This window comes from Alligator sinensis, unplaced genomic scaffold, assembly GCF_000455745.1.
Source record: "Alligator sinensis unplaced genomic scaffold, ASM45574v1 scaffold1200_1, whole genome shotgun sequence".
Lineage (NCBI taxonomy): Eukaryota > Metazoa > Chordata > Crocodylia > Alligatoridae > Alligator > Alligator sinensis.
Window position 1 is genome coordinate 387,491 of NW_005842772.1, and position 22,952 is coordinate 410,442.

General features: G+C 65.6%; 3 protein-coding genes across 8 annotated transcripts; 1 reads left to right on the plus strand and 2 right to left on the minus strand.

The window, feature by feature from the left end:
* The first annotated feature begins 376 nt into the window (after positions 1 to 376).
* On the plus strand, positions 377 to 4,467 carry PVALEF (parvalbumin like EF-hand containing). 2 transcript variants are annotated; one of them, XM_006034811.2, is made up of 5 exons: positions 377 to 524; positions 3,210 to 3,316; positions 3,490 to 3,625; positions 3,857 to 3,972; positions 4,290 to 4,467. In XM_006034811.2, exons 2-5 carry the CDS (start codon positions 3,211 to 3,213, stop codon positions 4,334 to 4,336), a joined length of 405 nt encoding a protein of 134 aa, XP_006034873.1. In that variant the 5' UTR covers positions 377 to 524; position 3,210; the 3' UTR covers positions 4,337 to 4,467. The 2 variants fall into 2 exon arrangements, with proteins under 2 accessions (XP_006034873.1, XP_025072699.1); XM_025216914.1 differs by having other exon boundaries at positions 418 to 524; positions 3,097 to 3,316.
* Positions 4,468 to 4,996: 529 nt separating this feature from the next.
* LOC102388548 (alpha-N-acetylgalactosaminide alpha-2,6-sialyltransferase 2-like) lies at positions 4,997 to 10,572 on the minus strand. Of its 3 annotated transcripts, none has more exons than XM_025216912.1 (10): positions 9,880 to 10,572; positions 9,149 to 9,322; positions 8,017 to 8,134; positions 7,725 to 7,890; positions 7,452 to 7,620; positions 7,227 to 7,365; positions 6,660 to 6,763; positions 6,253 to 6,336; positions 5,942 to 6,041; positions 4,997 to 5,589 (listed from the first exon to the last, which is right to left on the minus strand). In XM_025216912.1, exons 2-10 carry the CDS (start codon positions 9,313 to 9,315, stop codon positions 5,419 to 5,421), a joined length of 1,218 nt encoding a protein of 405 aa, XP_025072697.1. In that variant the 5' UTR covers positions 9,316 to 9,322; positions 9,880 to 10,572; the 3' UTR covers positions 4,997 to 5,418. The 3 variants fall into 3 exon arrangements, with proteins under 3 accessions (XP_025072697.1, XP_025072698.1, XP_025072696.1); XM_025216913.1 differs by lacking the exon at positions 9,880 to 10,572 and adding an exon at positions 9,598 to 9,674; XM_025216911.1 differs by lacking the exon at positions 9,880 to 10,572 and having other exon boundaries at positions 9,149 to 9,570.
* A 522-nt stretch (positions 10,573 to 11,094) lies between these two features.
* CEP131 (centrosomal protein 131) lies at positions 11,095 to 22,873 on the minus strand. 3 transcript variants are annotated; one of them, XR_003096473.1, is made up of 24 exons: positions 22,244 to 22,873; positions 21,698 to 21,837; positions 21,152 to 21,265; positions 20,748 to 20,897; positions 20,524 to 20,641; positions 19,557 to 19,676; positions 18,426 to 18,594; positions 18,211 to 18,314; positions 17,911 to 18,093; positions 17,503 to 17,694; positions 17,053 to 17,190; positions 16,644 to 16,769; positions 16,335 to 16,451; positions 15,104 to 15,206; positions 14,678 to 14,879; positions 14,283 to 14,390; positions 13,931 to 14,048; positions 13,615 to 13,689; positions 13,387 to 13,529; positions 12,543 to 12,720; positions 12,260 to 12,456; positions 11,585 to 11,655; positions 11,451 to 11,511; positions 11,282 to 11,349 (listed from the first exon to the last, which is right to left on the minus strand). XR_003096473.1 is itself a non-coding variant. In XM_025216910.1 (23 exons), the coding sequence occupies exons 1-23, from the start codon at positions 22,460 to 22,462 to the stop codon at positions 11,275 to 11,277; spliced, it is 3,150 nt and encodes a 1,049-aa protein (XP_025072695.1). In that variant the 5' UTR covers positions 22,463 to 22,869; the 3' UTR covers positions 11,095 to 11,274. The 3 variants fall into 3 exon arrangements, 2 of the variants coding, with proteins under 2 accessions (XP_025072695.1, XP_014380749.1); XM_025216910.1 differs by lacking the exon at positions 11,585 to 11,655 and having other exon boundaries at positions 11,095 to 11,349; positions 22,244 to 22,869; XM_014525263.2 differs by lacking the exon at positions 11,585 to 11,655 and having other exon boundaries at positions 11,095 to 11,349; positions 21,710 to 21,837; positions 22,244 to 22,868.
* Positions 22,874 to 22,952: the final 79 nt, after the last annotated feature.

A 22,952-nucleotide genomic window follows, 5' to 3' on the forward strand; every position in this document is an offset into this window, starting at 1 on the left:
AGATCTCCTTGGCGGTGCCCCCCATGCCAGGCACATCTGCCAGCACAAGGCACATCTGTCTGCAGAGGGAATGCCAGCGGCAGTGGTGCAATGGGCAGGGTCCTGCAGCGGGCTCCCCTCTGGGTGCCTGCCCTGCGAGCCAGGCCTGCTGCGTGATGCCACGTCCTGGGCAAGCTGGTCTGTGAGGCCGTAGCATCTGGTGACTCCAACCTCAGCACTCAGCAGCAGCCCAGCTGGGACTCCAGAAGCCCCTGAGATGAAGAAGCTCCCTCCTCCTGCACAGCCACAACCCGCGCTGCCGGTCGCCTGCCAGGCTTTGCCATGGCTGCTTTGCTCCAGGAGAACCCGAGCCGCCTGCTGCCGACGTCTTGAAAGGGCCCAGGAGAGCGGCTGAGCCCGACAGGTGCAGCTCTCTGGAAATAGCAAGCCCCGGCGCTGGCTATAAAAGACGGAGGCGTGCTCAGCGCCCCCAGAACTCGTCAAAGCCCCGTTCGGGAAGGAGCCGCTCAAGACACCTGCGCCAGGTAAGCCCAGAGGAGCAGGGACGAGCGAGGCCCTAAGAGCATCAGCGGATGCTTTTGCAAGGAAATGAGGCCAAGGGCAGTCCAGAAAGGGCCCAGAGCTGGCCAGCCCTGGGGCAGAGATGGAGAGTGAGGGTCTGCCCAGCAAGGCCATGCCAGAGAGGCTGGTGTCCATCTGTCCAGAGCTGGGGGCTGCTCTCCCAGCCCCGCAGAAGCTGGTGCTTTGAGCAGGGAGGCTCCCCTGCTTCCTGGGTGCAGACGCCAGCGGGGGGACAGGGCAGTCCACCTGGCCAGGTCTCCCGCCTGCTGCAACAGGCCCCAAGCAAAGTTACTTGGTGTGGGAAGCTGGGGCCATGGGCTCAGGGAGCAGCGGGCCATTTCTGTGCCATCTGCTGGCCAGGCCTGGCACGCTCTGGATATGTGGTGTGGAGGAAACTGCTCTAGAGAGAAGTTTTTGCACCTATAAACGCGGATAGTTAGAAGCCCGAGGCAAGGGATTCGGCACCCCGGCAGCATCCAGAGACAGGCAAGGCAGCAACAGCAGGAGCCCAGCAGCCAGCACCGGGGTCCTGTAACCTCTGCACCTGGCACCGGGGCAGCCCTGCTGCAGGCAGCATTGAGCCCAGCCTGCGCTCAAGCATCTCCCAGTCCCCCGTGCCCGGTGCGGAGCCCCAGCTGAGCTCCGCTCTTGGCCGGGGGGAGCTGAGCTCCGAGCCGTGGCAGCGGGGCGCCACCGGGCAGAAGGCAGCTCGGTATATAGCAAGAAGCAGGATGAGATGGCAATCGCGGTGCAGCCGGCACACAACAACGCAGCTGCCCGAGCCGAGGGTGCTGAGAGAAGGCAGCAGCTGGAAAGCAAAGAGGAGGCAGGAGACGCTGCCTGACTCCTCAGCAGCTACTGAGGGGAAGAGCAGGAGGTCTCCCCCCAAAGCCGGGTGCAGCAGCTCCCCGCATGCACCGAGAGCTGCGAGCCCCCGGGGCCGCATGTGCCTTTCAGAAATAGCCGCGTGGAGTGCTGGCCCGGAACCGGAGAGCCCGCTGGGAGGCCCGAGCTATTTCGGCTGAGCGTAACTCTAGAGCGGCTCCGCATCACAAGATGCTGCCCTGGGAACAGAAGAGTCCCAGAGAGGAGGGAGCCTGCTGCAAAACAACAGCCGAGCCCCTGAAATAACCCCGCTGCCCCGGGCAGGGAGGGGGGTTTTCCAGAGGCTGGTGCAACATGCAGGGCATGGGGTGGCGGGTGGCGAGAAGCAGCCCCCCCACAGCCCTTCCCCCTGGGGAGGCAGGGGCCAGTCCCCTGGCACACAGAGGGGTAGCCGGCCGGTCATTGCTTGGAGCAAGGCCTGCGGGCCCTAGCCGGGCACTGTCACGCGCTGCACAACCTTACACGAGTCTGCCCTGGCCTGTCCCGTGAAGGGGGCATGGCCAGGGAGTGCTGAAGCCAAGCCTGGCTGGGGCATCGCATCCCCCGGGGGCGGCTGGGCAAAGGGCCGTGCTCACCAGGTGTGAGGGCAGACTGCATCCAGCAGCCGGGAAAGGTCACGCGTAAAACGACCCGTCCATCCGTGCTCAGCTGCCCTAAATATGGGGGTGCGGGAGCGCGCTGGGGCCACCTGCGCCGGCCGATCTCGCGCTGTGGCTCCAGGCACTGGGGCATGCGACCAGGCCGCGTTCCCATCTCTCCCGGGCTGCCGGGAGCCCGGCAAGCACCAGTCCTGCTTAGTAGTGCCCTGAGCCCAGCAGCAGGCCCAGCCCCGGGGCCGACGACATCCTGCGCAGCTGCCATCTGCACCCCGCAGGGCTGGGGGGCCACGGGACCCGCTGGGTGATGCAGCGGGTGCCATAGGCTGACAGGGGAGCATGACAGGGGAACGCCAGCCCCATCCATGGCACCGGGGGCTGGGCAGACCTGCAGGGCCTGTTCCTGGCCCCAGATGTGCTTTGCTGCAAGGTGAGAGTTCAGCCACCTTGGGCAGCCTCCGTGCCAGGCACAGGTGGGGCCACAAGCATCTCTAGAGGCAGCCAGGGCTCGAAACCCGTGCATGGGCTCCCTCCATGTGCAGCCAACATCCCCATCTGCCCAGTCGGATCCAGCCAGCACAGGCCCAGCTGCAGGATCGGGGCCCAGCACACGCGGGGAGCAGGGAGTCCCTGGAAAGGGGCTAAGAAGAGCGACTGGACCTGACACGGGGTCTTCAGAAGGCAGCTCCTTTAGCACAGCAGGGAAGCCCCCTGTGCCCTCCCCCAGGGTCTGTGCCAAGCTCCCAGAGGCTTGGGGGGCAGGGGGTAGGCGAGCCCATGAGCCCTGCTCCTTGCTCAGCTCCACGCTGGAGCCCCAGCGAGTGCAAGGACCACAGGGCATTGCTGCCCTACCTGCTGCGTGCAACTCCTGGGGTCCTGGCTCCTTCTCCAGGGGGATCAATGCCAGACCCTGCCTGCACCCCACAGGCAGCTTCATCTCCCTGCACTCGTTAAAGATCACGGGGAGATCAGACAGGGGAGCTTGGGAGGCGACTGGTGCTGGGGAAGGGGCGCCCCTGGGCACTGAGCTGCATGCAGGACCCTCCCTCCCCAGCCCCCCGCCAGGCCGGAGCAGCCCGGACACACACCTGCAGGCCCCGGGGTGGGCAGGGGAAACCGGGACCTGGCTCCCGGCACCAGTGACCGGCAGCTACCGTCGCCCTGCAGGATGGAGGATGATTTCCCCAGCCAGGTCAAGAAGATGGCGCTGGCCATGGGCACGTCGCTGACGGACAAGGACATCGACCTGCTGCCCACGGACATGCGGCACCATGGTACTGAGGGGTTGGGCTGGCAGCGGGGGTCTTGGGGGAGCCCAGACGTAGCAGCTGGGCTCTGCAAGGAGCAGGTCTATGCCCTTGCATGGAGCATCCCAGACTCGAGGGCAGGGGCTGCTCTGCGTCCTGCCGGGAGCGTCCCCTCCACCCCTTCCCCTCTCTACCCGCAGCCTCCTTCAACTACACCAAGTTCTTCGAGTACATGCAGAAGTTCCAGACGTCGGGTGCGCGGGAGGAGCACATCCGCAAGGCCTTCCAGATGCTGGACAAGGACAACAGCGGCTTCATCGAGTGGAACGAGATCAAGTAACTGCCCCGGGCCCAGACCCCGCTCCCAGCCACACGCTTTCAGTGCCTCTTGGGGGGGCCCTGGGCATCCATGCATGGGGGGCTCTGCTCGGCTTCCCACCTCTGCAGCAGTGGGAAAGCAGCCATGGGTCTCGGAGCACTTGCTTCACAGACCTCCCTTGTCCCCCTTCTCCGGGGCTGGGTGACAGCCTCCTGCCTGCACCTGAGCTGGCGCCTTCTGCCTCGCAGGTACATCCTGTCCACCATGCCCAGCAACATGCCCGTGATGCCCTTATCGGACGAGGAGGCCGAAGCCGTGATCCAAGCAGCTGACACGGATGGGGACGGGCGCATTGATTTCCAAGGTAGGGGCAGCTGGGTGGCGAGCCCAACAGCCCCGTGCGCTGTAACCCCCAGCCCCTTGCACCAGGCATCTGCTCTCTGCAGCTCGTGTCCGCGGAGGGGCAGCGTCCAGCCACGGCACGGCAGTGCACCATAGCGTGGCAGTGCACCATAGCGTGGCAGTGCACTGTGGCACTGCTCAAAGCAGGCTCCGAGGAAGTGCCGGGGAGCTGAAAAGGCTCCCAAGCCCCCAAGGCAGGACTGGAGCCCCCAGGGGAGAAGGGGCGGCCAAGCCCCGCCACCCACACCCACTCCAGCCCCTCTCGCCTTCCCCTTGCAGAGTTCTCCGACTTGGTCACGAAGGAGAAGCTTCCCAAGAAGAAGTGAGGTGGGAAGAGGGACGAGAGCCACTACTGCCCGGGCGCCTCCTGCTTTGCGTGCAGACCCCGCGTACACGGACGCTTGGCCACCGTGGCCTGTAGACTACAACCCGGCTGCGCGGCGCGGCTCAGGGGCTTTGCCTGCTTCCCGCACGAGGCGGCAGCCCCCAATAAAGGCTCCGCTGGTGTTCTCTCACCCCTGCCCTCTGCCTGCACCCGCCGGCCCCAGGGACAAGCAACACTCGGGGTAACCATCATGCCAGGGCACAGACCAGAGCCCCGGGCCCCCGCCAAGCCGCGCTCTCCCCCTGTGCGTGTCCAGTGACCCTGCCAGCTCGCTCCAGATTCCCGCCGGATCAGTCTGGGTCGGAGAATAACCCCCGAGGTGCCCCCGGGCCCGGGCCAGACACCAGATGTGGTCAAGACCCCCTCGCCCGCCCACCCACCCCACCTCTGACCTTTCCCCCAGCGGCACGCTGGGCCGACTCCTGGCTAATAGGTCCTGATGATCCCTGCTAATCCGCTGGCAAAGAGCGGCCTCCTTAATTGGGGATCTTTAGCCGAGCTCATTAGTGCTGCGCTGCCCTTTCCACGCCCCGGCTGGCCAGCAGGGAAGCTTTTGGCTGGGGGCTGTAGGGAGCACAGGGAACCTAGTACACCAGCCGGGTATGGACCCGGGAGTTTATTCATGGCCAATGCCCCTTTCAGAAAAGGAGGGTGAGGGGCCGGTGATTCTGGGGCACTGCCAAGCCATCACTGGGCAGTGCCGGCCCCACCCGCTGCAGGGAAGGGCTGAACTCTGTGGCAAACAACTGGTGCACCCATTCCACAGAGGGGAAAACTGAGGTGCAGCACTCAAGGGACCTGCCTCTTGCCCCCCTTGAGCACGGCCAGACGCTGCTGGACCTGAGCTCTGACCTCTGTCCTTTGCAGAGCGGCCAGGTGTCCCCAGGGGACAGGTCCAGCGGGGCTTTGCCAGGGTAGCCACCAGCCCATGCACAATGCAGTGGCGCCAGCTGTGCCCCCGACGTCCTCCGGGGCCGCGGCAGCTCTACGGCCCCGCGCCATGACCCAGCGCATTCCTGGCCGTCAGTCTCGCGTGTATAATGTCAGGAGCCCGCTGCGCTGCAGCCGCTGCCAGAGCTGCAACTCCAGCTGCATGTCGTGGTTGAGGTAGAAGGAGATGCTCTTGTGCACCCGGTCATAGTAGTGCTCGGAGAAGGCTGCGTAGTTGGGGGTCAGGAACCCGTAGGCACTCACCTGGGGGGGGGACAGCAAGCCCAACATTGCAGGGGAGCCTACGGGGGCTGCTGAGACATGCCCAGTCTTTTCTGACCTGGTGTTATCCCCTCTCCCACTGCATCCCCCAGAGGCAGCCAGGCCAAGCAAGCAGGGCAGGACCCCTGCAGACATGCCCCACGCCGGTGCTAGGGGGTTTACATGGGAGCAGTGCTGGGACACGCAGGGGCCCACTGGCCATGGAGACGCCACACGGCCCTGGAGCGGGGGTGCAGCGCGCCCCAGCACCCGACAGTGCCCGAAGTCCCTGCGGGGTCGGGGCAGAGGAGGACCTCGCAGCCAGTAGGAATGAGCGTGCGGGGGCAGGCTGTACCTCGTCACACGTGTGCATGGCAGTCAGCAGCATCACGGCCCCGGTGGAGGGGCGGTACAGCTTCCAGCGTAGGGACCGCACCGTCTCGGAGAGGAGGAATCTGCGATGGAGCAGATGCGGGGTGTTTCCTGTTGCTAGGAAACCTTCACCATGGCAACCGTAGGCGAGGCTGCTGATGCCATCCCAACCCAGACCAAGGGGGGGCTGTTGCACTCCCCAGGAGGATTCGTGGCCACCTGGGCCGTGGGGTCCCTGGGGAGCGACGGCCTGGCAGGGAGGGCGCGACCAGAGCCACCCCGTGGGGCTCTCACCGGTTCCGGAGGTAGCGGATGAAGTCGGGGTGCAGCATCTTGAACTTCTCTGCCCTCAGGTCCTCTCCGAAGTACTGCTGGGGCCTGTGGGAGCACAGCGGAGCTGGCTGGGGGGGGGGGGGGCAGCCATGCATCCCCTCCCAAGGTGGCATGGACCAGCCAGGAGGCCACCATGCCACTTCCACCCCAGCCCTGCAGAAGCTCCCTGTGGACAGGTCCCCAGCGGGTCCAGCCAGGACGGGTCAGAGCAGACTAGCCCGCCCCGCATGGATACGCATGTGGCCTGGAGCCCCTGTGATATCTGCATGGGGAGGGGGGCACTCAGACCCTGTGGCTGGGGCCGGCACTGGCTCACCCTGGGGCTTGAACATCTGGGGAACCCCCCACCTCTTCCCCAAAAGACTCACCGAGCGCCCTTGTCTTGGCCTTGGTCCACGGGACTGCGGGTCATGGCCGCCCGGAGCAACAGGTAATCGCGATCGTGGTCCGGGAGGAAAAGGTACCTGGTTTCCTGTGGCAAAGAGCCCGGGAACAATTAACACTGTCCAGTAATAATTAACCAGGCCCAGCCTTGCCTCCCTGGCCCTGCAGTGCCCCCAATTCCTTGGCTTCATCTGGGATGGGAGGGGGTTGGCGGCCAGCCCCTGAGTGGGGGGCTTCACTAGGGACAGGTGGAAAGGACAGACCCCAGCAACCCCTGGAGTCGCCTCTGCAGCTTCTGCTGCCCGGCAGCTGGGATGCAAGCTGGGGTCGGCACTGACGGCTCGGGGAAGCCCGGGGAACTGAGAAGGGGATGGAAACCCGGGATCCACAGGGCTTCGATGAAGTCCAGCTCTTCGACAGTCAGAGCAAAGTGGCATGCCCAAGGTCACCCAGGCAGACAGTGGCAGAGCCAAGAGAGGAACCCAGGGGTCCCAACCCTGAGCCAGCGCTCCGGACTACATCGCCTCCCCCTGCCCAGCTGCGCCCTTCACCGGTGTCCGTGGCGGCTGCTGGAAGCCGTTGGCAGCATAAGCATGCAGCGCGTTCATCATGGTGTTGGTGGAGAAGCCGTAGAAGGACGTGCGGTCCCCCACGTCGCGCTCGAAGCCCGCGGTGATGGCACCGTTCATCCTGCGGGGATGGGGAAGGGACCAGTGAAGAACCTGCAACCGCCACGGGGCCGGGACCGTGCCCAAAGCTCCCCCGCGAGCTCCCACCTGAACACGTAGTCGTGCCGGTTGATAGCGGCCCCCATGCCGGAGCTGTTGAGGATGCCGCCGGTGCCCACCACGGCACAGCGGATACAGGAGGGGTCACCAGGGCCCCGGGCCTCAAGCAGGCGTGCGTTGGCCGAGGTGTTGAGCAGGCTCAGAGCATCTCGCAGCACTGAAACCACGCGCCGGAGAGAGGGGCTGGGTGAGCCGGGGGAGCCCCGCAGCAAAGCCCATGCACGGCACATGGATACACACCCAGGCCCACCGAGCTCTCACCAGGCCAGGAAACCTCCTGCCAGCCAAAGGCTCCGTGGTACCTCTGCAGACGCTGGTACTCGGCCTCCTCGGCGTGCCGCGACCACTGCAGCACTGGGATGGTCTCCAGGAAGATGCTGCTGAACTCGGTGCCGTGGATCCTCTTCCGGATGCTGCTGGGGCACCCCTGGGCCAAGCAGCAAGGCAGGGTGTGAGTGCAGCAGCAGGCAGCTCCCACCCCAGCCCTGCCAGCCACAGGCTCCCCGGGCAGGGATGTAGCCCCCGTCCCTCAGACTCCCTGCACAGACTGTACCGAGCTCTGATACGTCCCATCCTGCCCGTACTGGTCCCCGAGGAATGACTCCAGCATGGGGCGGGGTGGGGAGACGGTCCTCGTGCTGGCTTCGGGCTCCAGAGCGTCAGGCCGATACCTGCCCCAGAGAGAGGAGGGTTCAGGGCACGGGCATCCCGTGGGGGAGCAGACCCCAGGCCGCTGCGATGGCCCGAGCCAGCCAGGCTGAGCGGGGCAGGGTGCTGCTGAGGACAGGCTGCCCCTGCCCTCTCCCCAGGGCACGGCTGGGGGGTGATAGGGCTCTGGGAGGGGCTGCCAGGGGTGCTGGACTCGGCTCTTACCTCCCACCTGCTGCACATCTGGACAGCGGCTGCCTGCCCTCCGCCCAGCCCAGGCCGATGCCCAGAGGCAGCTCCGTGCCCTCCCCCCGGGACCGCAGGGGCCCCCAGAGCAGGGGAAGCTGTACCAGCTTTATCACAAGTTGAGAGTTGGACAACAGCTTCTCTTGCACATCAAAGCCTTGCCAGGAAGGAGAGGAGAGAACAACTTCCTTCCCCATTCCTCTCTGCTCTACCGCGGGGAAGGGCAGGGTCACCCTGGGACCCACCCAGAGGGGAGCTGGGTGCCAGGTGCTGGCCTGAGCCCCGCCAACTCATCCCATGTTGCACCCCTCATGCCCCAGGCCCAGGGCAGCCACGTCCTTCACACGGCTCCATATCCAGTCCCCAGAGCCGTGCCAGCCTGGTGCCTGCAGCTCAGGTGACACCAGGACAGCCGCGCTCGCATGGGCCAGGACCCTAACGGGCTGCAGGCAGGCTCCGCCGGACCCCGCTGCTTCCACCCTGCAGGGCAGCGCAGGCGCAAGCCAGACGCTGGGTCGTGCCGTCCCCTGGGGTGCCCGGGATGTCGGGGGCTTGTTCGGCAGCAGGACAGACCAGTGCAGAAACTGGAGGGAGCTTTGCAGTCAGGCCTGGGCAGGAAGAGGATGGTGCCTCCCTTCCTTCCCTGCTACGGAAGTCGCACAGGATATCTGCTTGCAGAGACCCCGGAGCTGGGCCAAGGCGGCAAAACGCCCCCCGTCCTGTGCAGCTCAGCCCATAGCCAGGCACAAACCCCATTGCCACGTCCCGGGAGCCGCAAGAGGGGCCTTTACCTGTGGAAGAGGTGCAAGGAGCTCCCCCAGCATACGACCAACACCAGCAGAGCGGTGCACGCCATGAGACCCAGCATGGGGAGGCTGCAGAGGCAGGCCCTGGGGCGCCAGGAGCTGCAGGCATGGGGCCAGGACCTGGGCGAAACCACTGCTCGAAGCCACCTCATCGCTGCCCTGCGGGTCGGGTGCAGACGCAGCCCATCAGCGCCTGGGAAAGTCGGCATGGGATGCTGCCCCCATCTTGAGACAAGCCTCATGCCTTTGTTCAGCAGCAGAGACCTTTGGGCCCTGCGACTCCCCGAGCTCAGCGGAAGAAGGCAGAAGCGTGCGGCGGGGAACAGCCCCCAGGTGCTGGAGCACAAGCCGTGCAGAGCAGAAAGCCGTTTCCTCTCCCAGTGCTACCCATCAGCCCCGCTCGCAGATCCCGCTGCCCCCAGGACCTCACGGACCTGCCCCACGTCGCCCGTAACAGGGCGGCTTCCCGCCTCCCTCCAGACCAGGCTCCTGCTCCATCACCGGCCGGCCTTAGGACATATCCGGCCCACACAGGAGTCACTAATGCACAGGAGCTGGCGGGGCAGGCCCGGGGGGGGCGCCCCAGCCTGGACTGGACGCGCTCAGGCCATCGGCCAGCAGCAAACAGCGCAGCTCTCCTGCAACCAGGCAGCACCCACGGGCGGGCACAGCAGTGCTGCATGGGGCTGGGTGCCAGGCAGAGCCGTGTTACATACCCCTGGGGCTGGCCTCAGCCCCCGGCGCAGCTGCCTCAGACCCGCCGGCTGCTTATCAGGGCGGGCCATGCAACGGCAAGTTCCTGCTCGCCGAGTGCACAGAAGCCAGTGACGCAGGCTCTGCAGCCCGTGGGCCACACAGGGCAGGGGGTTCCCTGTGCCTAGGGGGTCGCGCAGGGGTCTTGCACTCCCAGCCCGGTGTCCAGGCTGCTCCACCTCCCTCCACACCGCAGCACCAGGACCGTCAGGACCCAGCCGGGTGGTCATGGGTTACAGCTCAGGAAGGCACCTGACAGGAACTGCCCCATCCTCCCACTTCCTCATCTGGGTGTTGCTGGGGTTGGGGGGAGTGAGCTCTGGCTGAGGGGCAGGCTCAGGGCTCTTAGGAAGTCCCTTGCCCTCTGGGGGGGTCATCCTGTCCTTTGGGGGACAAGGGTAGACGGACAGCGCAGCCCCTCCACCTGCGCAGGAGCAGCAGGGAGTAAAGGCGTCCTTGCATGGCGTCCCCCACCCCATCCCATCATCTTGGCACCTCCAGGCAGCAGCAGACTCCCAGTGCAGAGACCAGAGACCAGTCCTGGCTGGAGACCACGGCCCCGGCCTCTCCTGCCAGCGGGGCCGCACAGAGCCGCCAAGGCAAAACCGCCCGTGAGAAACCACTGCCAGCCTACACCGCCCAGGACCGCCCGCAGCCCAGGACCCGGGAAGGATGGAGGGAAACAGACCGGACAGGAGCAGGCGAGGGATCTCCTGGAGCGCTCTCTGCCCGGCCAGGACTGGCAGGGGCCACGGGACCCCGCCCTGCTGCTCTCACGTGGCTGCATCTTCCTGAGGGCAGTACCGGGCTCCTGGTCTTCCCCACAGCCTGTTCTTGGCAAGAGCCCAGGCAATCGCTCACTTTCAGCTGCCCAGGTCCCGTGCAGGGTCCCCTGGAGCCTTGGCCTGGCTGGAGGGAGAGCGGGTAGCAAGGAGGGTGCAGAGAGCAGCACCAGGCAGACAAACTGTTAAAGGCGCACGGCTTCCAGGCTGCAGCCAGGCGCGAGGAGGTGGTGCTGGAGCTGCTGGAGGCAGGGTTCAAAGCACACCCCAAGCGAGGAGAAGCCCAGCCCTGGCGCCAGGGCCTGCCCTCGCCTTGCAGCTCCCACAGACAGAACCGAGACGCGGCTGTAGAAACCAACATGGCTTTTACTACCAAAATACACCTGCAAGGCCACCGAGGCCACAGGCTGGAGGCACCAGAAACAGGCCAGCACCAGCAGGAGGCAGGGGAGGTGCCCGTGCACCCACACGCCTGCACACGGCAATGTCCGAGCCCACGCCGGCGGCTCCCCCCCGGAGCACACGGCGTCTGGGCCCCGGCCTGCTGCATGGGGGCAGTGTCCTGCCGGCAGGGAGTCACTTTGCAGCCAGCAGCTGTCTCCGCTGTTGCTCCAGCAAGGCTTCCAGGTGGTCGGCCCTCTTCACCGCCGCCTGCAGCAAAGCCCGTGGCAGGGACGAGAGAGCACGGGCGTTAGAGGCACGGTGGGAGACGGCACTGCAGACCCCTCCACCCCGCCCGCGGGGCCATGTACCTCGTACTGCTTCCGCAGGCTGCTCACGGCCTCCTCTTTCTTCACCACGGCCGTCTTCACCCTGCACCAACACAAAAGATGAGGCTGAGCCCTTGTGCTGGGTGCCCCTGCCCCACTGCCCCAGAGATGCTCGCCTGGGGCTGGAGGACCGTGGCCTCATGCTCCTCCCTGGGGGTGTCAACACCCTTGCAAAGGCCAGCTGAGCCTGCAAGGCAGATGGGGGCAGGGGAGGAATGACTGGGGTGCCCAGGGCATCAATAAGACCCTTAGCCACTGCATTAGCCCCCGGCGTGGCCTGGGACAAGCAACTGATGCCGGAGGCTAGTAACCCTGTTCCAGCAGCACTCAGTGACACAGCGCACACAAGAAAAATGGTCAGCCCCCAGCTCAGGGCTGCCCCCAGCTGTCCGGGAACTCCCCCTTGCTTCTTGTGCCAGTTTCTGGGGCTGCAGGCCCAGCATGCATTTAGCTCTCGATAGCTCTCCCCAGGTGCCTCCTACAGCCCCGCAAGCGCTACCAGCTCCTCCATCACGTTCAGCCAGAGCTGGACTTCCACCGCTTTGGATGCAGCACGGGCCTCGCAGCTCCCGGTGCTCCCCACTAGACACCAGCTATCCTCCGACTGGGAGTTCATGCAGAGACAGCTGCTGGGGGGCATGAGCATGGGGAACCCAGGCCTCCGATTCACAGCCACGTGGCCCTTGCCGGCACGGGGAAGCAGCTGCCAACCCCAGGGGCTGAATGCACAGGGCAAGGGTCTCTCCCCACCCGCAAGGAGCGTGCCCTGGCACCATGGGGCCAGCCCTCACCTCCTGTGCACCTCCTCCAGCTCAGCGTCCTTCTCCCGGGCGATGCGGTCCAGCTCCAGGCGCTGGCGGGCCCGCATCTCCGACATCTCCACCTTCAGCCGCTTGTTCTCCTCCTCCGTCCCCACCAGCCGATCAGCAAACTCCTGGCGAATCACATCCGACAGGCTGCTCCGCTCCTGGGTCAGCCGGTCCTTCACCTGGGGCAGGGGCAGAGGTCAGAGGGCCCAGCGGGGGCACCGTGCAGGGCTGGGCCTGGGAGCAGACGGGCCCACGCTGCACCCACCTTGCGGATCTCATCCGCCTCCTGCTCCTTGTGCTTCGCCAGGCCTTGCAGGCGGATGTTCTCGCCCTCCAGCTCGGCCAGCCGCTCCTTCAGCTCATTGCAGCGCTCCTGCAGCTTCCGCTCCAACCTCTCCAGCTCCTGCAGCTCCGCCTCGTACTTGTCCCGCACCCTCTTGATCCTGGAGGGGACAAGAGCGCTACATCCCAGCTCGCCCGCCTCCGGGGGGAAGGGGGATATATCCGCATCGCACTCAGCTGCCCAGCTTGCACGACTGCGTGGGGCAGGGAGTCTACGAGCTGTCCCCAGGAGCCGCAACGTACTTCCTAGGAATAGCCTGGACCTTCCCTGGCTCCAGGGGGAACGAGGCACCCAGGGGAGCCAGTCTGGGATGGGGACAGCCGGCTCCAGGACGGAGACCAGCTCCACTCCACACCAGTCTGTGCAGACCCTGTCGGGACGATGGAGCAGCTGACACTGCTGGGAGCTCGCAGAGGAGCATCTGCTTTGCCTCTCAGCGAGGGACAAACCGCCGGTGCGAGCAACCCGGTCCCTCCACCGCACGGGGCCTTCCCCCTGTGCACGTGCAGGGAACGCTCCTCCTATCCCCCAGCCAAAGCCCGTGGCGCTCTGCTGTGCTCCGCCAGGCACCCTGCTGCTCATACGGGCCTAGGAGTGAGCCACTGGCCTGGGGAGAGATGGGTTCAGCTGCCCACACCTGGGGGCTGAGAACATGGGGGAGAAAGGCAAGAGCCTTGCCCCCAGCTCTGCTCAGGTATCCGCGATGGCCCCGGTGAGGACAGCTCACAGCAGACGTGAACTGCTCTTGCTCCCGGCCACCCCGCACCTGTTCTCCGCCGCCCGCTCGCACTCCTCCTTGGCGGACGACATGTCGGCCTCCAGGCGCTGGATGACCAGCTCGATCTCCCTGTCCCGCTCCTTCCGCACCTCCTCCTTCAACTCCCGCTCCCGCGAGAGCAGCCAGGCCTCCTGGGGGGAAAGGCACAGGCCAGGGATCAGGCGGAGCCTGGAGCCTGTCCCAGCTCCTACCAGGGGTTGGCGGCCGCACCGTTACCTCCTTCTTAACGTAGTTGGCCTCCCAGGCCTGCTTCTCGATCTCCAGACGCTCCTTCAACACCTTCACCTCCGCCTGGGGGGAGCACAGCAGGACCCAGGTGAGTGATGGGGGGTAAGTGCTGCAGCCCCAACCAGCCAGAGCCCCCAGCCTCGACCCGGGGGGAGATGCCAGCGAGGCAAAGGGCATGCGCTGGCTCCGAGCACCCAGCGCTGCCCCTGCAGCACTGGAGCCTCATCCCGTTGCTCCCTGACTGAGCCCAGGCCAGGGAGGGAGGGCCGGGGGTTTGCAACAGGAATCGGGGGGTGCTTCAGACCTGATGGCGCCTCTCCTGCTCCTCCTGGCCTCTCTCATATTCCTCCCTCAGTGCCTTGGTGCCCATAGCGCTGCTCTCCTCCAGCTGCCGCCGCAGCTCCTCCAGCTCTGCCCGCTGCCTGTGGGATGCAAGGCTGCAGTCAGTGACCCCTGCCCCGCTCCTGGGGGTAGGCACTGGTCCCCAAGACCCTGTGGTTCAGCCCAGCGCAACCTCTCTTGGTTCCAGCAGTCCCAGAGCTCCTTGGCCCCATCCATGGGGCTGGAACCGGAGCCCCCCAGACCCTGGTGCTTCTTGGAAAAGGTGGGGAGCCCGGGGCAGGAAGCCTGGGGCTCACCCCAGCCACCTGCCTCACCTGGCAGCCTGCTGCCCCAGCCGCTCCTTCTCCTCGGCCACCTCGGCATGGAGCCTGCGTCGCTGCTGCTGCAACGCCTGCTCCTCCTGCTCCAGGTGCTTCTCGTACCTGCGACGGGGAAGAGGCTGCTCAGGCACATCCTGCCCTGGGAGCCTGGCACTGCTCCCAGCCCCAGGGTCCCCACCTGCCTCCTCCCAGGACCCCCTGGCCGGTCCCAGGATCTTCTCTGGTGGTTCCCTCTGTCCTGCAGCTGTCTCCCCTCTGCCAGGCATGCAGCTGCCCAGCCCAGATGCCCCCACGGGGCAGACACCTTAACCACCTCCCCAGTTCTGGGGTCACTCATCCCCTGGCTGCCCAGACAGGAGGGATGCAGGGCTTCCCAGCCAGGCCCGTACCGCTGCCTGGCCATCTCCCTCTCGCGCTGGCCCTGCTCCTCCTTCTCGCGCTCCAGGAGCTGGCGCAGTTCCTGGGCCTGGCGCACATAGCGCTGGGCCGCCCGCTCGTCCGACTGCAGCAGCTCCGCCTCGTGCAGCGCCTTCAGCTTCTTGATCTCCTGCTTGTGCTTGGAGATGAGCTTCTGGATCTCGGGCTCCAGCCCTGGGGGTGGTGGACAGGATGCGCCATCAGGCAGGCGGGCACGGGCTTGGCCTGAGCGCACGGACGGCACCATGCAGCTATCCTGGGGACAGGGCAGGCACGGCCAGGGGCACACGTGTGGGGCCCGTGTCCTGTGACATGCATGGGCTGGGAAAGCCGGTTTGCCCCCTGCTGGCGTGAGCGTGGTACAGCAGCCAGATGCCGGCGCAGGGAGAGCTCTGTACCTTTCACGGTGATCTCCTTGATCCTCTTGGTTTTCTCGTCGATCCACTTCTCCCGGCGCAGCTTCTCCGTCGCGCTCATCAGCTCCTTCAGCTTCTTGATCTCCTGCACCGGAGGGAACAGCGAGCCCTCAGGGGTGGGGGCAAGACACCGCGATGCCACGGGGATCCAAACGCCCGGCCTGGAGACACCGTGTCGGATGGGAGCCAACGGCCTTGGCGCAGCCCGTGTCTCCTGCAGCTCTAGACAAGGTCCCCGGGGCTTTCTCTGCACCCCTCCTGGGAGGCAGCCATGCGGAGGGGCAGCAAGGGAAGCCTGTGCAAGTGAGCATGCTGGAAGGAGCCCATGCACTGCTGGAGACAGGGGTCAACGAAAGCCAAGGGTGCTTGCAAGTGTGTGCATGCGGGTGCAAGCACCCACCTGCCCGGGCATGGGTGGAGCGTGGGGATGTCATTAAAAGCAGGCAAGGGGGCTCCTCGTTACCCTCTCGGTGCTCTGAGCTGCAAGCGCTCAGGGCAAGTGGCAGCTACAGGCCAGGCAGACAGGCAAGGAAGAGGTGCACGGCGAGCACAGAACAGCTTTACCTGGCACAAGGGGCCCAGGGTGCACCAGACCTGGGGAGACAGAGAGAGGAGGGGGCACCAGCCCTGCCGTGGGGAATGGGCACCAAGCAGGGCCGGCCGAGGCAGGAAGCAGGGAGGAGGAGCAGCAGACAAGCAGTGCTGAGGATGTGGTGAGGGGGTCCCTGGAGGAGTAGGGTCCCGGGAGGAGCTGAGCAGAGGGACAGTCTCCCCCACAGCCAGCCTGTGCCCTGGGGCCAACCTTCAGACACCAGCAGCTCGTGCTGCCTGGGTCCGGAACCAGCTGGCGTGTGCACGGGGAGCACCATTCTGGCTCCTAGCAGCCCCCGCAGCCGTGCAGGAGCTCTGGGGCCAGCTGCGGAGGGACAAATGCCTCCTGGTCGTGGGACTTCCTTGTGCTCTCGCACCGGCTCCAGCAAGGCTGCAGCTGCCTAAGACGCGGCCCCCTGCGTGGTAGCAGAGACCCCGCCTGCTCCGCACGAGACCCCACGTGGGACCGGCAGGGGCAGTGCCACCCCTCGCACCAGCAGGAGAGGCCTTGTGACAGTCGCCTCTGGCAGGCTGCGGTACGGGGTGCTGGACCAGGCTGCGATGGGGGCAGAGTTTCTCCCCTGCCCAACCGCAACCATCGCCTTCCTCTTCCTCGTCTCACCAGCTCATGCTGCTCCTGCATCTGGGCGATCTTCTTGGCGTATTTCTGATCCACCTGCTTCAGCTCGGTCACCACCATCTCGCACTTCTCACTCAGCGCCTTCTTGTCGTCAATCAGCTGCGGGGGCAGAGGGGGCAGCTGGGCACCTGCCACCTGGCCGCCGAGCCCCCCGGTAGATGAAGCAGCCCAGCGCCTGCACTCTTATGCCACAAAGGTCGGCTCAGGACCTGCTCCCCCACAGCTACTGGAGGGGGGTCCTGGGTTCCTGCTTCCAAAACGACTCTCAGCCCGGCTGGGACGGGCACGTACCTGGTCGATGAAGGCCAGGTGCCTCTGGATAGCAGCCTCGTACTGCTCCCGCTGCAGCTGGAGTTGGTGGCTCAGCTCCTTCTCAGTCTGCTTGACGTGCCGGACGGTCAACTCACGCTGCTGAGCCTGTTGGGAGCGGGGGAAAGGAGCAGGGGCTGGCACAACCCCTCGCTTCACACCGAAGGGCATGAGGGGACAGGGTGACTCTGGAGGGCATCTGCTCACTCGGGCTGGCACCTCTCACTGCAAAGTCTCCGGGCACTGCCAGGGGACGGAGGACAGCCTGATCTGGGCAGGCTGGGAAAGGTACAGCCCTCGTAGAGCGGCCGTCCTCCCCTCCTGGCCGATGTGCTCAGGGCACGGCCGGGGCTGCCAGCCCGGTGAGGTTCCCCCGCGCCGGGTGACGCACCAGCGCAGTCTGCAGCAAGCTGATGGCACGCTTCTTCTCCTCCACCTCCAGCCGCAGCCGCACGATGGAGCTGGTGACCTCGGTAGCGACTGCAGACGCCTGCTCCAAGTGAGCCAACTCCTCCTCGGACAGGAGCCCCTGGGGGGGGAGGAAACAGTGCCCACATGACACTGAAAAGGGGCTGGACGCTGCCCGCCACAGACGAGGCGAGACCTCCCCTTCCCCCACTCAGTCCTGCCAACCAGAGCCCCGGCAGCCACCCAAGGGACGCCCCCTCCACATGGCAATCCCCAAAAGGCAGCAAGCGGGCAGGAGCCCCGGTCCCATTGCCTCTCCAGCCCCCTGAGATGCCAGGATGGATGTCAGGCATGGCTGGGTCTCACAGCCCCAGTACACTGGGGGCCACACTAGCCAGCAAGTGCCTCCTCCAGCCCCCGGCCCGGCACTCACCTCCCGCAGCGTGGCCGAGGCGGCAGAGCGAGGTCGCTCCTGCTCCGACTTCTCCATCTCATCCAGGAAGCTGATGATGCTCTGCAGCTTGGCCTCGGACAGCAGGGCCCCGTCCCCGGGCCCCGCCGCGCTGTGGCTCAGCTTGCCCAGCTTCTCCAGGTTGTCGGCGGTCAGGGAGGTGGAGTCGGCCTCCTGGCAGGGGAGGGGACAGCGTGGGAAGGAGCAGGGCAGTGCGAGGGGGGCAACACCCCTGGAACCACCCAGCAGCCTCCAGTCACCTGTAGCGGCACGGGGGCAGAGGTGACGGCAGCCCCGTGGGGGACATGCAAATGCCCCCCGCTGCCCATCGCTATCCCGTCCCTGTGGCATGCACCGAGCAGTTTGAGAGGGGAGCTCCTCTGCCCCTACCCCATCAATCCAGGCATGTCTGTCCTTCTTGCAGGCCTTGGGCTGGGGCAGCAGCTCCGGCTCTTCCTCCAGCAGCTTGAGGGTGTCCAGCAGGTCATGCAGGGTGACCTTGGAGGGGGCGCAGCTGGCCGTGGCCACCACTGTCTCCAGGTCTTCGCTGGCCACCTCCCTGGAGCTCACATCCTGGGAGGGGACACAGAGCCCTTGGTGCCACTCTCTGGAGAGCCTCAGGCCTAGCACTCTCCGTGCCAGACTGATCGCAGACCCAAGTGCCAGCAGCGTGGAGACATCCGAGCTCACCTGCTGCCTGTCCTCAGCCACGGGCTCCTGCCTGGGCCCCGAGCCGGGCTCCGCCGGGGGGGTCTCCTCAGGGGCTGCAGCTGGCACCGCATGGAAATTGGCATCTGGAGCAACCAAAACAGCTCTCGCTCAGTCCCAACCGCTGGCAACACCCCTACTCCACCCCCCGCTCAGCACCCCGAGCAGGATGTGTGCAGGGCTCTCGGAGACCTCACCTGCATTGTTGGCCTTGAACGCCCTGCTGGGCGGGCTGCCGTTCTTGGGCATAGCTGGCTTGCCGGGCTTCCTCCTCCCAGCCCTCCTGCTCTCATTCAGCGCTGCCAGCTCCTCCTCCGCCAGCTGCTTCGCATCCGAGGCCTTCTGCGCCCGCTTCTGCTGCAGCTCCTGGAAGGCGGTACCGGCCGTCAGCCCCTGCCTGGCCCAGGAGCCCCCCTCCAGTGGGTACCAGCAACAACACAGAAGTGGCTCCAGCCCTCCCAGGGCAGATGGGAGCCCTGATACACGGCGCACAGCGGGCACTGGGGTGAATGGGAGAACAGACCCGCCATGCAGGGCTGGAGCGTGGGCTACTGGCGAGGTCTACATGACCAGCACCCATCAGAAGACGTGGACCCTGCGCCAGTAAGCTCTGCCAGCAGAAAAAAGCAGCCTGGCTCCCTTGGGGGCGCGCACGGTGCCATGGGGAAGCACCGAGGCCTGCCAATACTGTGACGGGGGCACTGCAGCAGCCAACCCTCCCCCCACTATCCGGTCCCCCAGCCCCTGCAACCCGTTTGGCCTTGGCCCCTCAGCGGAGGCTGCCAGCTGGGGCGACACGAGGCGCGCTCTCTGGCAGGCTGCTAGACAGTGCGGACACCAGAGGAAAGGCAACACAACCCGTCCCAGCTCCGAGCTGCTCCATCTGCCATGAGAACTTAAGATCTGCCATGGACTGGGTCAGACCCCAGGTCCGCCTGGCCCATCTCCTGCGTCACAACGGCAGAGCGCAGAGGCTGGGAGAGCGAACAGGGTCCGACCAGGATTTTCCCCTGTTCCTCTCTCCTCTGAAGCCTCCAGCATTTAAGGTCTAGGAGGATCCGATTCAGAGCATCCCTAACGCAATAGTGACAGATGCCCCTTTCCTCCAAGAACATATCCAATCTCTTTGTGAGTCTGGCGAAACTCTCAGCTGCTGCATCTGGTGGTAACGAGCTCCCCACTAATTACGCGTGGGTGAGAAAGAACTTCCTTTTGTTGCTCCACGTGCAAGCAGCCCACACGAGGATGGAGAGCAAGCTGCTGCAGCTCCCCACCTCCAGGACAGCTCCCAATCCACCTGGGTACGGTGGCCAGAGCCCCGCGGCTACCTGGATGGCCGCCTGCCGGGCCAGGCGCGCCTTCTCCTCGCGGATCCTCCGCCTCTCCTCATCCTTCCTCCGCTGCAGGTCCAGGACGTTTCCCTCCTCCCGCACCTGCTGCTGCCGTTCCTGCCGGGGGAGAAGCACACGGGGAGGATGACGGAGGCTCCTCTCCAGCACCCACCACACGCAGCGAAGGGAATGGGCCACGTTCCACCTCCACGGCTGCCCCGGCCCCAACCCTCCTCTCTGCGCAGGATCTTTCCCCAGGGCCCATTAGACACCAAATGCCGTTAGCTGCCGGCTGAAAGAGCTAACAAGACAGGGCTGAAAAGTAGCAATGACGTGCCAGAGCCAGGAGACAGGGCAGGGGGGCGTTTTCCTTTTTTTAGATAAACAATGAAACACCCAGAAGCACAAACTGCTGCCGAGGATGCGTCACTTCCCCGCGCACCAGCTGTCAGTGCTTCGAGGACACGTCCGTGGTCTGGGTGCCGGGCAGACCCAGGGCTGTTGTGTTAGGAGCACCCAGCCTGGGGGACCCGGCAGGAGCCCCCGTGGTTCCTGCTCATGCCTTGGGTGTTGGTATGCAAGGCAGGACAGGGTACAAATCCCTGACAGGTCCCAAGGGTCTGGTTCCTGCAGCCTGAAGTCCCACCGAGGTCGAGGGGAAGGCTCACCGCCCAAGCAGCCAAGGCGTTGGAGCCCAATGCTGCTGTATAGCAAACCCAGTGCCGCTCCTGGCACCGCTTGTGGCTCCCAGGACCTCAAGGGGCTGGGAGAGGCTGGCACCTCTCAACAGAAATACCCCCGGCTACAATCTCCAGCTCCCATGCAAGCCTTCGCTGGAGGAGCTGGCAGGCCAATGGGCTCCCCAGGCAGTGGCAGCATGTCTGTGCCCTGAGACACCGTGGGCTCGTCTCCAGACCCGAAACACCGTGGGCTAGCCCCTCAGGGCCATGCCCATGAGACCAACCTCTCTCTTGGAAGCCAGCACGTGCCCAAGCGCGGCTGCCCCGCCCTTGCGCCTCTGTGAGTGGCACCGGTACCAGCGCTGGATGGTCACCGCGGCCACGTTCACCTGGTGGATGAACCTGCAGGGGAAGGAGAGGGGCAGAGGCCACGTGAGCCTTCCCACCACCCACTGCAGTGAGTACAGGCCCCCCAACCCCAGCCGGACCTGCCTGCTCTGCTCCTCACCTCTCCGCCTCCTCCTCCGTCACCTCCTTCCGCCTGAGCAGGCTGCCGGTGTTGTTGCGCACCAGGATGTTGTTGCTGGAGAAGTTCTTCTGCAACTTTGCCACGCCGCTGCCCTCGTGGTCGTCGTGGGACGTGGCCTTGATGATGTTGCTGAGGTGGAGGGGATGGGTTAGGGGCGCCCTGCCTGCTGCCATGTCAGCCCCGTGGCTCCCCCAAGATATAGCTGGACCGGAGCCCTGCCATGCGGGTGAACGGAGATGCTGGGATGGCAGGAAGCGCAGAGGGGCCGGTTCTGGGCCCAGCCTCTGCACCGACCCGGCACGCAACCACGGGGGAAGCCCCCCATGGGCAGAGACGGCAGCCCCCTGCCGTGCCCCTGCAGCCGAGCGCTCGCCCACACTTACTTGAGCGAGGTGGCGGCTTGGTTGGAGCTCTTGGGTGCAGGGGCCCTGTCGGCGGGGGCGTAGTTGTTGTGCACCATGGTGGTGACGCAGTTGCCCACAGCCCCTTTGTTACTCCTGCCGTGGAGAGAAGGGAGAGGCTTCAGGGCTGGCCGGAGCGCAGACAGGGACACGGGCCCTGCTGGGCCCCCACTCCAGCGGTGCTGGCACTGCCCTTGTCCACGGGGGAGCAAAGGAAAAGCCAAGACACCAGAGGGACCTCTCTCTTCCCGGTGCTATGCCCCCTTCCAGCACCCCCTCTCCAAGCCCAGACACCCTTCCCCAGCCCGCACTCAGTGTCCACAGCCCCCTCCTGCCCTCTGCGCGCTGGAGCCAGCTCCTTCACTCCCATTTGTGAGACATGGCACACGGGGGCCGGGAGGCCACGTATTGCCTGTGCCAGCTGGCTCTGCCTCTACACCGGAGAAGGAAGGGTACGCTCCCATCTTGCTGAACAGAGCTACACCGCTTGCCCGCAGGGGAGAGAGCAGGTGGTGCTCCAGGCCTCACGCGGCTTCTCGCCTGTTGTTGGCGGTGAAGTTGGCTGCCAGGAGCACCGTGGCTTCTTTCTTCCTCATGCCCGTGGAGGACTCCAGGGTGCTGGTGCTACGGTCGCCAGGCAGGGTGGGGAAGACCCGCGGCTCATCGTCCTGGGGGGGCGGAGGAAGCAGAATCAAGCACCCACCCGCGAGCACCAAGTCAGCACGAGTCACACGCCTGCCCGATACTGCGTTCTCCCTCCATAAGACAGGACCCCCTTGCCCCAAGCTTAGAGTCAGATGCCAGGAGCAAGCAGAGGAACCGGCTGCTAACGGGTCAGACACCGACCATAGACCAAGGGTATAAGAGGGCCAACGAGGTGGCTCTGGAGTCACCGGAGGATCTAACAAGAAGAGGCCAGGCACAGACACCCTGGCGGCACCGAGCTGGAATCGGGCCCACCCTACACGCCAGAGGCAGGACGGGAGTGTGTGACCAGCGCCCTAACTTCAAGCCAAGGAGCTACTTGCCGGAGGGAGGGGAGTGCGGCTTGGCCCCCGGACCCGTCTCCCTTACCAGGATGTTCCACGTGGTCTTCTTCTCCGGGGAGGCTTTGCTCAGACTTGCCAGCTTCTTCCTTCCACCGGAGCTGCCATCAAAGAAGGTCAAGAAGTCTCTGCTCTGCTCCGCACTGCGAGCCGGGGAGAAGCAAATCCAGGAGAGAGGGAGAGGGGGAAGGACCTTGCCATTATCCTTCAACATGTCAGGCTTTGACCTTTCACGCGGCGACCACATCGAGCTCTCGGCCGTCGCTAACCCCCAGAGACAGCCGGAGAACGAGGGCACCTCTCACCCAACACCGGGAAGCCAAAAGGCTTGGCAGAGCGGGGAGAGTCTGCAGTCGGTTTCTATAAATATTTAGCTCGGACACGGGGCTCAGCCCAAAGAGACGGGCGACAGCTACAGCAGAGGATGGCAAACCAGGCCCCCGCGCTTCCTACATGGCCATGGGGTGGGGGTCCACCCCTCGCTCGCACGGGTCTCATGAGAATCAGCGAGCACGTGAAAAACGCCACGAGAGTTTGGGACAGAGTCTCCCGCGGCCCATCCACGTGCATTTACAGCCAGACCAAACGGCCACCCGCAGCCAGGGACGTGGCTGTCGGGCAGCGCCCTAAGGGAGACAATGCTCTCCCGCTCAAGGCAGCGTTTCAGGAAGCAACCGATGCCCCGCAGCTCGCGTCAAAGAAACGTCCAGGTGGCCGAGAGAAGAGCAGCTGGCGGT

Coding starts and splice junctions, on each gene's coding strand:
- CEP131 (XM_025216910.1), bottom strand. CDS start 22,462: ATGTGGTCGCCGCGTGAAAGGTCAAAGCCTGACATGTTGAAGGATAAT. Junction 14,880..15,103: donor CAAGGAGATCACCGTGAAAG/GTACAGAGCTCT, acceptor CACCACCCCCAG/GGCTGGAGCCCGAGATCCAG. Junction 12,457..12,542: donor AGGCGGATGAGATCCGCAAG/GTGGGTGCAGCG, acceptor CCCCTGCCCCAG/GTGAAGGACCGGCTGACCCA.
- LOC102388548 (XM_025216911.1), bottom strand. CDS start 9,405: ATGAGGCTTGTCTCAAGATGGGGGCAGCATCCCATGCCGACTTTCCCA. Junction 6,764..7,226: donor AGCAGCCGCCACGGACACCG/GTGAAGGGCGCA, acceptor TCTTTGCCACAG/GAAACCAGGTACCTTTTCCT. Junction 6,042..6,252: donor ATCCGCTACCTCCGGAACCG/GTGAGAGCCCCA, acceptor GCTCCATCGCAG/ATTCCTCCTCTCCGAGACGG.
- PVALEF (XM_006034811.2), top strand. CDS start 3,211: ATGGAGGATGATTTCCCCAGCCAGGTCAAGAAGATGGCGCTGGCCATG. Junction 3,317..3,489: donor CACGGACATGCGGCACCATG/GTACTGAGGGGT, acceptor CTCTACCCGCAG/CCTCCTTCAACTACACCAAG. Junction 3,626..3,856: donor ATCGAGTGGAACGAGATCAA/GTAACTGCCCCG, acceptor TCTGCCTCGCAG/GTACATCCTGTCCACCATGC.